The 14,686-nt window shown below is 36.2% G+C and overlaps 1 protein-coding gene across 1 annotated transcript; it reads right to left on the reverse strand.

The window, feature by feature from the left end:
• Positions 1-10,069: 10,069 nt before the first annotated feature.
• gtf3c6 (general transcription factor IIIC, polypeptide 6, alpha) lies at positions 10,070-14,246 on the reverse strand. Its single transcript, XM_006633258.3, has 6 exons — positions 14,133-14,246; positions 13,751-13,831; positions 13,110-13,173; positions 12,751-12,795; positions 12,111-12,221; positions 10,070-12,016 (listed from the first exon to the last, which is right to left on the reverse strand). The coding sequence occupies exons 1-6, from the start codon at positions 14,154-14,156 to the stop codon at positions 11,730-11,732; spliced, it is 612 nt and encodes a 203-aa protein (XP_006633321.2). The 5' UTR covers positions 14,157-14,246; the 3' UTR covers positions 10,070-11,729.
• Positions 14,247-14,686: the final 440 nt, after the last annotated feature.

Genomic DNA, 14,686 nt, shown 5'->3' on the forward strand with positions numbered 1-14,686 from the left:
GTGCACAAAAAAAAATCACGGACCAATCACAGTCAAGAACCGGCTTCGAAAACCTTTGAAATGCGGACACTTCGGCGGCTTCCGATTGGTCCACTTCATTGGAAGAGGGGCGATCCCATTGGTTGGGAACCGCCACGTCTCCAGGCTAGAGATAGGATTATGTGCTGAACCTTTTATAGTTCGGAATAATAGGGCGCGTACTTCAGGGGTTCGCATTGTGTCTTTTGATAAATGAGAATACAATACCTCCCTAGTAAAAGTAGTTTTGTGAATAAGGGATTTCGCTAAGACGCAGTAAAAATAATCATATTAAGCATGCATACAGTATATTTTGTTCTCTTTATTTAACTTTAAATGTTATCCCTAAAAAACGTGCCTAGCTAATGCCATTTATTATTTACTTGAACTGTTTGCATGGATTACGCCTTTACTGCAGTGAAATAATGGGTTAAGGGGTTAAATTAGCTTCTGACTATATATCTTAACAATTTGTTTGGCCTTTCATTGCTTCCCCATATTGTTTAGAAGATGTAAAGGATGTGACAACATTAACACCAACATTAACACCTGATATGAAGGTCATAAATAAGGGTAAAATAAAAAGAAAATAACAGTTAAATAAGAATGCTCTTAGAAGAGGCAGCATTGTCACTGACTAACACTTCAAATAAAATCCAAAGCGCGAACACCAGATCCCGAACAATTCTTTCCCATCTCCTTTCTGTAGGAAATGTTGTTTGTACTTTAACTCCTCTTCATTGTCCCAGTGAAAAAGTAAAGAGAACCATTTGATATAAACTAGAAGCTATTCCTTTTATGAACAATCTGGGAGAGTTTTGGGAAAACAAAAAACGATCTTGAAAGGTGGATTATTTCATAGACTAGTTTTAAATATAACTCTTTTAATACTCATGTTTAAACCTGCTATGATTATATTCAATTTTCTTTATAGATTTTATCCGAATAGATAATTTAAAGAATTATACAGAGCCACGTCAAGTAGGCCCATACTAAGATTTCTTTTACATTTTTACTTTTTTATTTTTGATTATATATGATATATGATCTTTAAAGATTTTAAAGATATTTTGAAGATTTATTGCAGCGCAGGAGAATTGATTTACTGATTTTTAATCCGTTCTGATTGTTTGTCCCTAAAAATGGCAAGGTAGCTCTTGTTGCTTAATATAATAAGAGTCACTAAAACCCTGGACGAGTCAGTTCAACACTCACAGAAAACTTTAAAACACACTGATTAAAGCAGCCAGCATATCTCCAACGAGTGCACTGTGGAAAAGCCCACAGGAAAACAGGGGAGCACATCAAGCTTCACACAGGTGGCACTGACCGGAGTCAAAGCCAAGTACACAAGTAAAAGAATATCCCAAGTTGCACCAAATTATTGTTATTCAATATATTTTGTAAGTGTAACGTTTTCAACTTCAAATGTAGATTTGGTTTGTCACTTAACAAAGGGCATTTATTGAGATAACGCAGAAATAACTGCACAACTGACAAACCTAACAACTTACACTACGTGCTCATATATACTGTATACACCAATAGACTGAAGTTAAACTAAGTAAGGTTGAAGAAAAGGATCTTAAATCTAACTACAATCAATGCCATCCTAATATAAGTACTCTTTTTAACATCACTTTATGAACCCTTTACAATTTCTTGCATTAGGAATTTGTCTTTTTGCATACCCCAGCTTGCTCTCCATGAGACACACAGACAGGGAGAGAAGCTTTGGGTCAGAGCACAAGGTTGGCCATTTATATGGCATCCCTAGAGCAGTTGGGTTTAAGGGCTTTGCTCAGGGGCCCCAACAGCATAGGATTCCTCTACCAGCTGCAGGATTTAAACCCACAACCTTCTAGCCACAGCCACAGATCCTTAGCCACAGAACCACCACTCTGCCCCAGGTTTAATATTTCTGGCTGAGAAGTACAAAGTCATTTCCAATAAAATAAAACAGCTGCCATGTACTTAAATTTCTGCGCAAAAAAGGGTACCTCTAGGTACTAGTGTCAGATAAGAACACAGAGTTAGATTTTGGGTTTATGATATTCACCAGGGCAAATTTAACTTCCTGTGCTTCATCATTTCCACTTTATATAAAACTAAAGTTTTTCCTAGATGCAAGAATGGTCCCAAGATTAGAATGTTGGCATTTATTTATAGTAATAAAAACTACTATTGAAAGACAAGATACTGTTTTTTACTCAGGAGCTGAAGATATTGGGCTTTCAGCAACAATTATTCACTATCAGATTTATAACCTTATGAAATTTGCATTATAAAACTGCAGAACAATGTGGGGACTTGCAATTACCATACCTTACCTAGTCGTATGTTGAAGTGAGCCCTCTTTCAAATATATTTTTTGTTGCAGCTATAAACAGTTAAAAAGTTTTTTTAAGTCATGTTTATGTTCTCCAAAGCCTCTGTGTATCTTGTATTTTTGTAATGAATGACTGATAGATTACTTAACCGATATCATGATGTTCACCTCAAAGTAGCACAAATATGATCTTCACATATAGGATGACCTACTTCCTTTACCTCTGAATTGCGGCACTGAGTTGGGTGAAACAGCATTTATTATGTGTTAGCAGCCCCACTACACAGCAGATCCGGTGGAGAAGTGAGAAATTGCTTAATCTGTTGAATTAAGGGGGGAATTTAGATAGGTCAGATTGTGCAAACCTAGAGTGAACTTTAGCCAGAGCACTGGGGTTACACTGGGTTACATGGTAAATGCCATATTTAACTGAAACACCACAGAACACATGACAAATCACTCAATTCCCAATCCTCTTAATGCAAACTGCATAGGTGCTTTTGAACCTTCAGGTAACGAAATGCTATATACATTACATTTAAGGTGAATTTTGCTTTAAAGACATTTAAAATGTAGAGTGGGTTCAAAATGCTAGAAGACATAAAATTAGAACTTTAAACACATATAATTTCACATATAAACAAAAAAAACAGTCAAAATCTAAACAAATATAAATATAAACACATATAAACAAAATTTTCTCTTTTAGAAACAGAGAAAGAAGAACTACAGAAATGGTTCATGTTAAACTTAGAGGAGGTGCTGGATAGCCAAATTTCTGTATCTAGCCCTCACCTTAACTTACCAGAAAATGACACCAAGTCATATAACCCTTATCCATCCCAAAACATCCGTACCCTATGCCTAATTCCTGTCTTTTCACCCTGTCACATTAGCCAGGCCCTAATACAAAATCACAGTCTAATGACCTGCAATTCAAATAGTTCAAATAAGTATTTGAACCCTAAACATTGAGCAGTCTCATTCAAGCTCAAAACCTCAGTGAACTCCAAACCCCAAACCTTATCCAACAGTTGCCCAATCCTAGCCTTAATATTACAGTACATAAGAAATCGCACACATAAAATGTGAAGCTCTGTACATCACAGTAACATAAGTCCATTCAGGGCTATAATTACATCAGAAATGTTTTCTTCATAGTAGTACCTGGGTTTTGATCATTTTCAGTTAGGCACAGAATAAAACAGGCAGGAACGTTTGTACAGTTTTTTATTAAGACCATAAGAAAAGTTACAAATGAGAATCGGTCATTTGGTCCATCGAGCCCATTTGGTAGGGAGTCTCTAATTTGTTTGGATCTGCGACAGCTGTTTCTGGAAAGAAACCAGGGTATTAGCTTTGGCAACGTGGCTGGGTATCTTGTTCCATACTTCTATAATCGTTTATGTAAAGAAGTGCCTCCTGTTCTCCATTTAAAATGTACTTTCCACTGGTGTTCTCTGGTTTGGTTTGTGTTTCACTATTGATTCTGAAGACGTCCACCAGGTTGACTTTGTCAGTGCCTTTCAGGATTTTGAATGCTTGGATCAACTGTATTGTTGGCAGTGGAAGAATACTTTTGTTTTGTTTATTCCTTGAAGGCTTATTCAAGGACTTACTTATAGTTTCTGATATCCCCTATTCTTGTAAAAAATAAAAATTCAGAAAAAATGTATAGCCTTAATTTCTATATTTACTAGCATATACAAGAACTAACAGAAGTGCTTTGACCTTCATTTGAAATGTAAGAGTTAATACACACCTCAACGATCACCAACCCATCAGGGTAACAGAAAAAAAGATCACCAAGCCATAAAAGTTACAGGAAATTACAAAATTGTAATTAATCAAAAAGTGGCATTGCATTCAGGATTGTTAGAAATATCTCATGGGTAGGTGACAATTGTAAGAGAAAATATGGATGTATCTGCAAGTCCAATGCCAAAATTGAACAGTTTTGCAAATTATTTTTATAAAATTCAATCCTGATCACATATCTTATAAAAAGGTAAAACAAGAAAAATAAATAAACTTTATTACATTCTGTATTCTAATTTGAATTGGCCATTGAGAAGTTCACAAGATAGAGTAGCCATTTTTCTTCTTTACAGATATCACACATATCAAAATTAATTCCCCATACTTACACTATATTGTTCTTCATTCTACATGACATTTTGTCTTGAATATTCTGTTTTTTTGTCAGTGCCACAATATAAAAAAAAACATTTGTGCATAGCTATCACTCACACTCTTGTTTAATGATTCTCCTTTTTACTCAGAATTGATTAAAGCAATACTGCTTCATCATGCTGATATTCCCCATTTCACTAGATGTTGGAGTGGTTCCCAGTAAAGTATGTTCGATTTTGTCATGTCTGCAGAGAGAGGGAAGCGTTCCTGTTCACGACTGAAATGGAATGCAACCTGATTTCAACTTTAAAAACACTCAGTTAAAAACTACAACAGACAATTTGTTCCAAAGTTTAACATTATATGGTTAGAATTTAAGAAAATACGCAACGTTCTAGTTAATATAATTCCTAGCCTTAGCATGGAAATACTGTATGTCAGTTTTAAAGTATTAAATGTCATTCATTACAAACCAATGGCTTTCGTTATTCTTCTTAATATTTCTCGGTGAAAAATCCTTTCTTTGCAGTGGTAGCGAGAGTTGTCCGTGAAGCTGTCCTGAAGATCTGATTTCAGAAGACAGATCAAACCGCCCAATAAATCCACTAATCCAATAACTAGAGCTGCCAAGGACACACATATTCCGTACATATATATTTTCACTAATGCTTTCATGTTTGAAATGCGATGTTAGACGTATTTCTTATCGCAGTACCCAGAATGAAATCGGATTGTGGTAACACCTGTAATAAAAAAATCGGTTAGCCCCACCAGACTTCTCACATGAGCTGTCGTAATATTCTTACGTACGTATGACGGCACTAAGATACCCTAAACTTATTGAAAACAAAGCAGTTACCAAGATGAAAACACTTAAGGTGACTATTATGCTATGATTTCCGTCATGTCAAGCAGAGGGAATACAGTCTATGTTTGTCAACAGGAATTGAGATCCGTTCTTTGGGGTTTTTATAAAAATGATTATACATCTTTGAAACTTGCGTATCTTCAATGTAACTACTGTACCTCATGGTATTAGTGTATAATAACAACATAAAGATCCTTCATGCAATAGTGTTCTATCTTAAGAGGAAAACTTACCAGAAGAACGTTTATGAATAAAATGAGTTTTAGACTTTATCAGGATTTTGCTGAATAGATCTCACTGTCGGTCTTCGGGGAGGTGTTCCATCTCTCTATGGGATTTTTCAGTTTGTTTTTTTTAAAGAAGTGGACTACGTGTACCACTTAAGCACCTCCTCCAGTCAAACTTCTCTTCTTCTTCTTCTTCTTTTGCAGTGTATAAGAGTCCGTAACTGTATTGCGAAGAAAATGCATTGCATTGCAACTGGAATTGAAATTTATACAATCTGAGATGATTGCTTTCCTTGTACTGTACAGTACTTGTGTTGCTAACCGAGACAGGAGTAGGTTACCAATGTCACAGATACAACAGAGTAGAGCTCAGGAGGCAATAAAGACCTAATAAAATAATTATATGCTGGTCTAAGTATGGCTATACCACACTGATGAGCTTATTTGTACTTAATACACATATGGTAGAACTATCTTCCTAAACCTTCAGACGTCTAACGATGTGACACGGTCAAACCTAATTGCTATTCACATGTCCCAGGACAGATACAATTCTCGTTTTAAAGTTTGTAGTTTCTTTCCTACATTTAAGAAAAAGGAGATTCCAAGAAAAAATATATTCAGACATTAACTATAACACCAACCAAATTCATAATCTATTAAATAATCACCCACAATACCGTAACATAAGAACAACAACAACAACAACAACAACAACAATAATAATAATAATAATAATAATAATTACTTTGAGATCATAAGTGGAATAACATGTAAGATTTCCAAGATGGGGAGACAAGTCCGTTTGTCATGTGAATTTACAGTATGTTAAATATGACAGCATTAAATATGAGTATACTAAAGTGTACCTGAACCTTCAAGGCTCATCAGTTTGATGCTCATCTTGGTTTCCATGGCGTCAATTGAAAGTATGTGAACCCTCCTGCTGGTACCATTTGTAAAAGCTGGCACACCAGAGAAGTTGGGCTATCCTTGCCCATGGTCCACTTGACCAGCAGTGTTCATAGCTGAGACCTATTCCCAAACTCTGTAAACATTCTACAATATGAAAATATTTCCCAAATGACTGTAAACACTGTGGTAAACCAAGAATTAGAGGAAAATCTCATTAGACCCATAAAACAGACAATGATGGCCTTATATATAAAAAAAGGTTTTTTCCTTCTCTGTCGTTCCAAAGCAAACAAGTGCAGTTGCCACCCACTAATTTACGAACTTGAGGTTAATTTTAACTTTTGCGCATTGCATTAATGAGACAATTCCTTTGCAATCTGTGCTTGTATAAAGGAGAACTGCTTACCCAAAGCTTACTCACTTCAGCAAGTCGGAACAGCTCAGCTTTGACTGGAAAACTTAACATTCTGTTCCAAAAGACAAAAATATTCCCACTAGACCATACAGTTTATCCTAGTCAATAAAGTCTCAATCCAGGAATTAGTTCCGTGTTCCTAAAATGTAATTTGTAAAAACAAATCTCATAATTTAGTAAATTATATTTTTAGTGTTTTTGAGTTGCAATGATTAATAATAAGATTATTTCAGATGTGCAAATTACTTTCCAATTAACTACAACTTCTATAGCTCTGAAAATCGTAGAGCATTTACTAAGCCTATGAGTCAGTGGTTGTGGAACTTGTTACTTCACGTCTCATCATTTTTTCCTGCCATGTGGCATGCCAACACATAATATTTTAAAGGCATCTAATATCCTTAAAAGTTAGAGGTGGAACTAAAGTCATCAGTGTCTGATCTGCAAATGAAGAGATAGAGGTTCATCCGACTCTTAAAATTAGAGTGTAAAACACACAATAGAGCCAAAACATACTTATTACAGTTAAAAAGTAACAGTATATCTAATGCAGAACAGAAAACAAGTACTCCTGTACATTCATTCATGATCAAGAAATATGCTTATTTCCTGAAAGGGTCTTGGCAAACCAGTACCTACCCTGATGGGAGACACTGTGGCCATGTCCCTGCCAGTCCACTGCAGAACAGTAATTCAAACTGGTTGAAAGCTCTGACTATCAAAATGTATTTTTAATTTAATCCATCTTCTTACTACTTTATCCAGTACAGGGTTGCGGAGAAGCCAGAGCCTGTCCTGGCAGGCAACAGGCACAAGGCAGGATACACTGAGGACGGAACGCCAGTTCATTGCAGGGCACAAACTGTACAGACACAAACACCAACACACACACACTCTTACTAGGGCCAGTTCTCCCAGAAGCCATTTCACCTTCCAGTATGTTTTTGGACTGTGGAAGGAAATAAGGGGAAAACATACAAACTTCACACAGATAGTGTAGCGGAGCTAGTTTGGACACGGTGACGTTATCGCCCTCCCTGCGCGTAGCAGGGACCTCAGCTGCCTGAGCTAGGGGAGGTCTCCTTTAGCTCATTGTTGCGGTATGCTGGAGATCCCGGTCCAGGTGTTGAGGGACGAAACGGGCGGCGGAGAGCACGAGCCCGCGCGAACCGCGACGGTTACAATAGCACCCCATGTGCATAACTAAACCCAGGGTTCCAGCTGCTAAATTATTTTAGCATACATAATTTAGGGTAGTAACTGTTGTTAGTAACATCTTTACAACAAACCTTCAGATTTTTGACTGCAATGATCCAGTAAATTCTATTTCCAATTTGAACATTTATGTTTGATGAAATATTTTCATAATTGTACATGAATAGACCTCTCTTAGTTTTAACTGTATAGATGTGCTATTATGGATGTAAATGTGCCTTTTCTTTGTATTAAACAAGGCATAATTGTTAAAATTTTACACATTTTAACAAGTTCAGAATGGGAATTCCCCATAAAAGAGGCTAGACAAAACTGTGAAAAAGCCTTTTGTGAATACCCAATATTATATCACAGTATGCAAAAACAAAATGCAAGGCAAAATATAAAGTTTAATATAGCCAACAAATATCGCCAGCAGCCATATCACCCTGCAACTCACAACTGGCACCCCCCTGAAGCTAAGCAGGTGTGAGCCTGGGTGGTACCTGGCAAGGAGACCTCTTGGGAAAACCTAAGGTTGCTGCAGAAAGAGGAGCCAGTAGGGGAGACTCACCCTGTGGTCTGTGTGGGTCCTAATGCCCCAGTATAGTAATGGGGACACTATACTGTAAAGGGGCACTGTCCTTTGGATTAGATGTAAAACCGAGGTCCTGACTCTCTGTGGCCATAAAAAATCACAGGGTATCTCTTGAAAAGAGTAGGGGTGTTATCCTGGCTAAATTTCCCATTGGCCTTTATCAACAATGGCCTCCTAATAATCTCCATTTTTAAATTGGACTCATCACTTTGTTCTCCTCCCCACTGAGAGCTGGTGTGTGGTGAGCGTTCTGGCGCACTATGAGTGCCTTTACATTTTCTAGGTGGGGCTGCAAACTGGTGGTGGTGGAGGGGAGTCTCCATTACCTGTGAAGCACTTTGAGTGGAGTGTCCAGAAAAGTGCTATATGAGTGTAAGGAATTATTATTATTAAAGTTTGATCAACAGAGATAGACGGTTAATGGTAAATATGTTGGAAGTTTTAAGACTTGGACTTCATACCCTAAGTTAAACATTCCCATTAGTTTAGTTATTGTTCTAAATATGTGGGGTAGTGGTACATTCCTGTTGGACATCACCATGAAAACCAAAATAGTTCGAATAATTAGGGTGTTTCACAAGAGTTCAGGTTAAATACACCTGTCTCTGGGAGGTCCCACAGTTGATTAGTAGTTTCATGAAGACAAAAACACATTCAAAGCAAATCCAGGTTAGGGTTTTTTGAAAAACATCAATCAGGGGAAGGGTATAGGCAATCGCCATCTGCGGTCAAGTAGCTGACAGTATTGATGTAGAGAGCTATAAGATCAACAAGTTTTGGAGGTAACCACAAATTTAACAGAAGCAGCTAGATGACAGCCACTGCTGTCAACAGAGCCAAATGCCACTTTCAGTTTGACATATGTAATCCTAACGCAAGAAATTACATTCTCTTCTGGTTTGCAACAAATTCAATGTTCTGGTGCAATCAGCTGTTGACATACCTGGCACATAATCAGTCTGCTCTGAGAGGCATGTTTGAAGCAGCTCTGGTTTCATCCTTGTGAGCATTGTGATGCTATAATAAAAAAAAGGTGCCAGCCGTCAGATGAGATGTAAAACTGAGGTCCTGACTCTCTGTGGTCATTACAAATCCCAGGGTGTTTCTCAAAACGAGTAGGGGTGTAACGGTGTCCTCGTCAGATTTCCCTCTGGCTTTTACCAATCACGGCTTCCTAATAATCCCCAAATATGAATTCGCTTCATCACTCTGTTCTCCTCCCAACTGCTAGCTGGTCGTGGAGAGCGTACTGGTGAACTCTGGCTGCCGTCGCTCTTCATCCAGGTTCGGTGAAGCACATTGGTGGTGGTGGAGGAGAGTATTCATTGCCTGTAAAGCTCTTTGAATGGAGTGTCTAGAAAAGCCCTATATAAGTGTCAGGGAATGATTTTTATTATTGCAAAATACCATTTTCTGAAAAGCAGGTATCTGTACCTGCCATCCCCAAGAGATGGCACCACTTACCTAGTGGGAGGCTCTCCCAAATTCTATAACAGTCATTGTAGCTGCCTAGACAGATTCCTGTTGCTCACACTGTTCACACAGATATGCTGCACAAATCTGGCATCATCGTAGAAGAAGTCTGTTCGCTACTGACATATCTGGTTAAAGAAAGGATTATCAGCATCATTACCGACACAGAATTGACATCAACTGAATATGATTTCCATATTGTACAGTATTAGATAATCACTAGTCTCTGATGAATTCTAACAGTCTGTGAAGATGTAGAACAGGCCATTAAAAAACAAATATGTACTGTAAATGAAGACTGATACTGTATTATCATGGTACTGTTAAAGTCGCATGGATAATCATTTTTGAAATGGTTTGTAACACTGCTAAGGTGTATGTTGAAAGTGATGTGCAAATTGAGGAATTTAGATTGGTAATATCCAAAAATTGTAGCTACCTGCAGATGTTAGCCACATATCTGGCCTGCTGATCTGCAGATTGAGAAAAGATGTTAATACCCCTTCAAATTCAGTTTTACTATGCGAGGTAAACTTAAAAATGTTTTTTGCCCTACATTAATGTCTCATCTAGACTTTCCTAAAAATTCATAATGATGATACACAACAATGTGTGAAATTATGCATTATGTGAATTATCTGTTTGTGTTGACATAGTAACAAAAGACTTTGTGTGTGTGGCAGGAGATATACTGTAAATGTTATTCCACCAGAATCTCTAAAATAAAAAAGAAACATTCCTAAGATTGTTGAAAAGTTATCTTTACACATTTGCCTGTTAAATAATTGAGTTATGAATAACTAAAAAACAATTGCAAAGTGTACTTTCTAATGGACTTAATACATGAAAATGAAAAATATACAAATACCTGCCTCCCTAAAAACATAAAATGGACATAAGACTGTATTTGTTTTCTCCTTTCATTGCAAAATTAAGAAACATCTTATAAGAAAACGCTTACAAAACATGGGGCTACAGAAAGCAGAAACAACAATATGCTGCATTGCAAAACATCTGCACATTTTTGCAGTTTCAGAGAATACTGTCATGCTGGTTCCACAATTGTAATTTTTTAAACGTTTTTAACATGATTTAGCTGGATTTAGCTCTAATCTGCCTTTTATCACTTCATATCAGTAATTAAACTCTTAGAGGTGTACAGTGATAAATATCAAAACAGATACAATACTGTGCAAATTTGTTTCAGGAAAGAACACAATGTAATTAGTCATCCCAGTCATAGGTGGTATGAACACAAAAATAGCCATTCACTTTACTTATATACTGAGAAGCATTCAAAATGCAACAAATGAGCATAGGAACCAATGGCATATGCCACGTTTTTAACGCTTCTCAATATATATCCATATTTCAATATATATAAGATGCAAAACCTTTTTAACAACCCTTACTTTTCAGGGTACATAATAATAAAGTGTATATGTGTACATACGTTTTCAGCTTCCTTTCTTTTTCGTTGCTCCGTAGTCATGGATATTTAAATTAAATCTCTGAACCATAAAGCTAGTTTTCGAACAAAGCTTGGCTCCACTCTTAGCCTAAAGCTCCTGTGTGTCGGACGCGTCTGCATCGTCTTGAGTCTGCTTATAAGCTGAACAGTCTGCAGTTGATAAGTCAGTACTACCCAGTTCCTGGCTGTGTTCAAAGGCTTCTGTATTTTCTGAATCGGTGACCTCTGAATCGGAGCTGGGTATTCCCATGCGCTCAGCACCACCAGTTTCACTTTTTTCTTCCATCTGATCCTTGGCTGTTGACGTGAAACTGCAGATTAGGTTGGATGACCGTCCCGAGAAATCCCCATCGTTCAACTTCAGCACCTCTATGCCTGTAGATAAAGACCACAGTTTGCAACTATAAAGTACTGCACAAAAATAAATACAAAACAAAAACCAAATGTTGCAAAAACGTATGCAACAAACCTGAGCTCTCCTGTCCTTCTTTCTTCTCAGACAAGAAAGTTCTTTGCATCATCAGCTTCTTCGCTGTGTGACACTTGTATTTTAGTTGGGGTTTCTCTTCCGATTCTGTGTCTATAAAATCAGAATGTGAGTGATAGCTTTGCTTTGAAAAGTGGTCACCAATCATTTTCCTGGTTCTAGTGTTTACTGAAACATATACAGATTCAGTATCTGCTGCAAGCTCTTAGAGAATGCTTTTCTGCAGACATCTAGTAAAATTCCAACACTATACAAAACACAAAATAAAAAGGTTTTAAGAACTGATGATCTTGCTTTATAATATTGTATGTATTTCATTACAACTTTTACTTGAAGTTTGTGGGAGTATGGAACAAGCTACCCAGCCATGGGTTGACACCTAATACTTTCCTCTCCTTTCTTATGTTCATACATATGGACATACGCACACTAAGATTTTTAGATAAATTTAAAATGTAAAGTGCTAAGTTCGTACTGTCTGGCTTCCATACATATCCATTTACTTACAATAAGCAATTCAAAAACAGAAACTGCATCAGAGTTCGTCTATAAATCCCCAGGAAAGTTAGGCTGCTAACAAATATTTTCCTTTGTTATTGACATACTTAGAAATAAAACGTACCTTGGCCATTTTTTTCTTCAAATATAACACAGGACCCCAAAGCATCTATTACAAATAAATGTATAGGTTAATACATGCAATAGAAAACATTGTAAATTAAGAATACAATAACTTTGGCAATTATTCCTCTCTCAAAACAGTTAAAATAACATCCTGCTAAAGAAAAAACTAAATTCAGTGTGACAAATACAATCATACTAAATGACAAAATGGTAATTAGATTACAATGTTGTTTTTGTCAACCTTATTTGCACCTGGTGAAGAGCTACAAAATTAAATGGCTAAGGAATAAATACAATGATTACAAGCATGCAGCACAGAGATACTCCAATACATACCAAATAAAAAAAAAAACTTACCTTCATACTTTCCAGCAAACACATATCTTCCCACTTGAATTATAGGCTGCTCACTATCGATTCCCTTAAATTTATAGAAGAAAAAATATTCTATCCATATATAAAAAAGGCACAACTAGACTGACAAACAACACCAACAGTACATTACTGTACAGTATCTCATGTAATATTCAGCCTCCATCCAATGGTTTTGTCGAATTACAAGCTATGTTACACTTGAAATATAAGCTACGTAATTGCAAGATATTTTATTTCTAAGTATGTCAATGTATACATTTATTTTTTGGGAAAAGAAACACAGACAGGTTCACAGGCTCAGGAGATGGTGAATAGGCTCATAGGAATGTTGCCAATGAAGTATTCAATGTTAAATCCCCATGTAACTTCACAGAGAGATCTCAAACTCAATACCTCAAGGGCATAGTGTCTTCTGGGTTTTTTTCCCAGTTACACGGCTGTGAGGTGATTTCTAGGTAACTGTACCTTTAATTAAGTGAATGTCTTGACCAAAGCAGTTAAAATAAACATGGTATTATCCTGCCTCATTACTTTCAACATAAGGTTATCTTATTACATTCATTTACATGTCTAAAAACCCTCAGGTATTGAATAAGTCCTTGAAGAATCAATAATACACTTACCACTATTTTGCAGTTACCCTTGCATTTTGTTAAGAAGTCTGAATTAATAACTCCTGAGAGTTCAACCACAACAAGCTGGTCCTAAATACAAGAGTAGAAAACATTTTGAAAGAGTGTTAAATAATGGGCTGAAAATTAAAATTTGATCTGTAAAAATCTAAACATCAATACACTTTACAAAAAGCAAATTAACATTACCTACCAATAAAAAATACTAGATAAATGATAAATGGCAGACCACTTTAGTGCAATTTAAATTTCCTCACAACTGTCTTTTAGTTTGCACTACGATCGTAACGACTTCTTTAAAAAAATCTAATTGAACTAGATTCAACATTTAGTAAATGTGTTCTAATGAAATAATAAATAAATTCGCACAAACCTCTTCCTCCCAGTCTCCATCCATGACGGCAATATTACTACTTTTCTTTAATCTAAGAGTACCGTGGAAAAAAATTAAACGGGAGACGCCATCTTTGCTCAGTACCAATAGACATAGAAATCAACTTCAGAACAATCGTCAGCGATCGATTTAAACTGAAAATAAAAGGAAATTTAAAGACTCAAGCAAATGAAAACGGATTCATTGATTTCATTGTGTTAAATGAGAATGCTTAATCCCTGAAATAATTCACTTTAAAAGGGTCCGAAAAAATTAACAGCATCTGCAAAAAAGATTAAATATAAATAACTCCCATCTTAAAGTGTCTTTTTTTTTTACATTTTACCATGTTGTCTGGTGATTTGTTATACTTCTACTGAACCCACTAAAAATGTTTTTTTTCAGATTTTTGAGATAATAATCTACTAGATGTTTTCGTCCTTTGCTTATAATGCAATATTTTTGTTGTTTCTGAAATGATTCCTCAAAAAAAGATAAAACAAGGTAAATAATAAAAATTCTTTGCCAACATTAAAACATTTTATTTCTTAATG

Source organism: Lepisosteus oculatus, chromosome 7 (assembly GCF_040954835.1).
Source record: "Lepisosteus oculatus isolate fLepOcu1 chromosome 7, fLepOcu1.hap2, whole genome shotgun sequence".
In the NCBI taxonomy this organism is placed as follows: domain Eukaryota; kingdom Metazoa; phylum Chordata; class Actinopteri; order Semionotiformes; family Lepisosteidae; genus Lepisosteus; species Lepisosteus oculatus.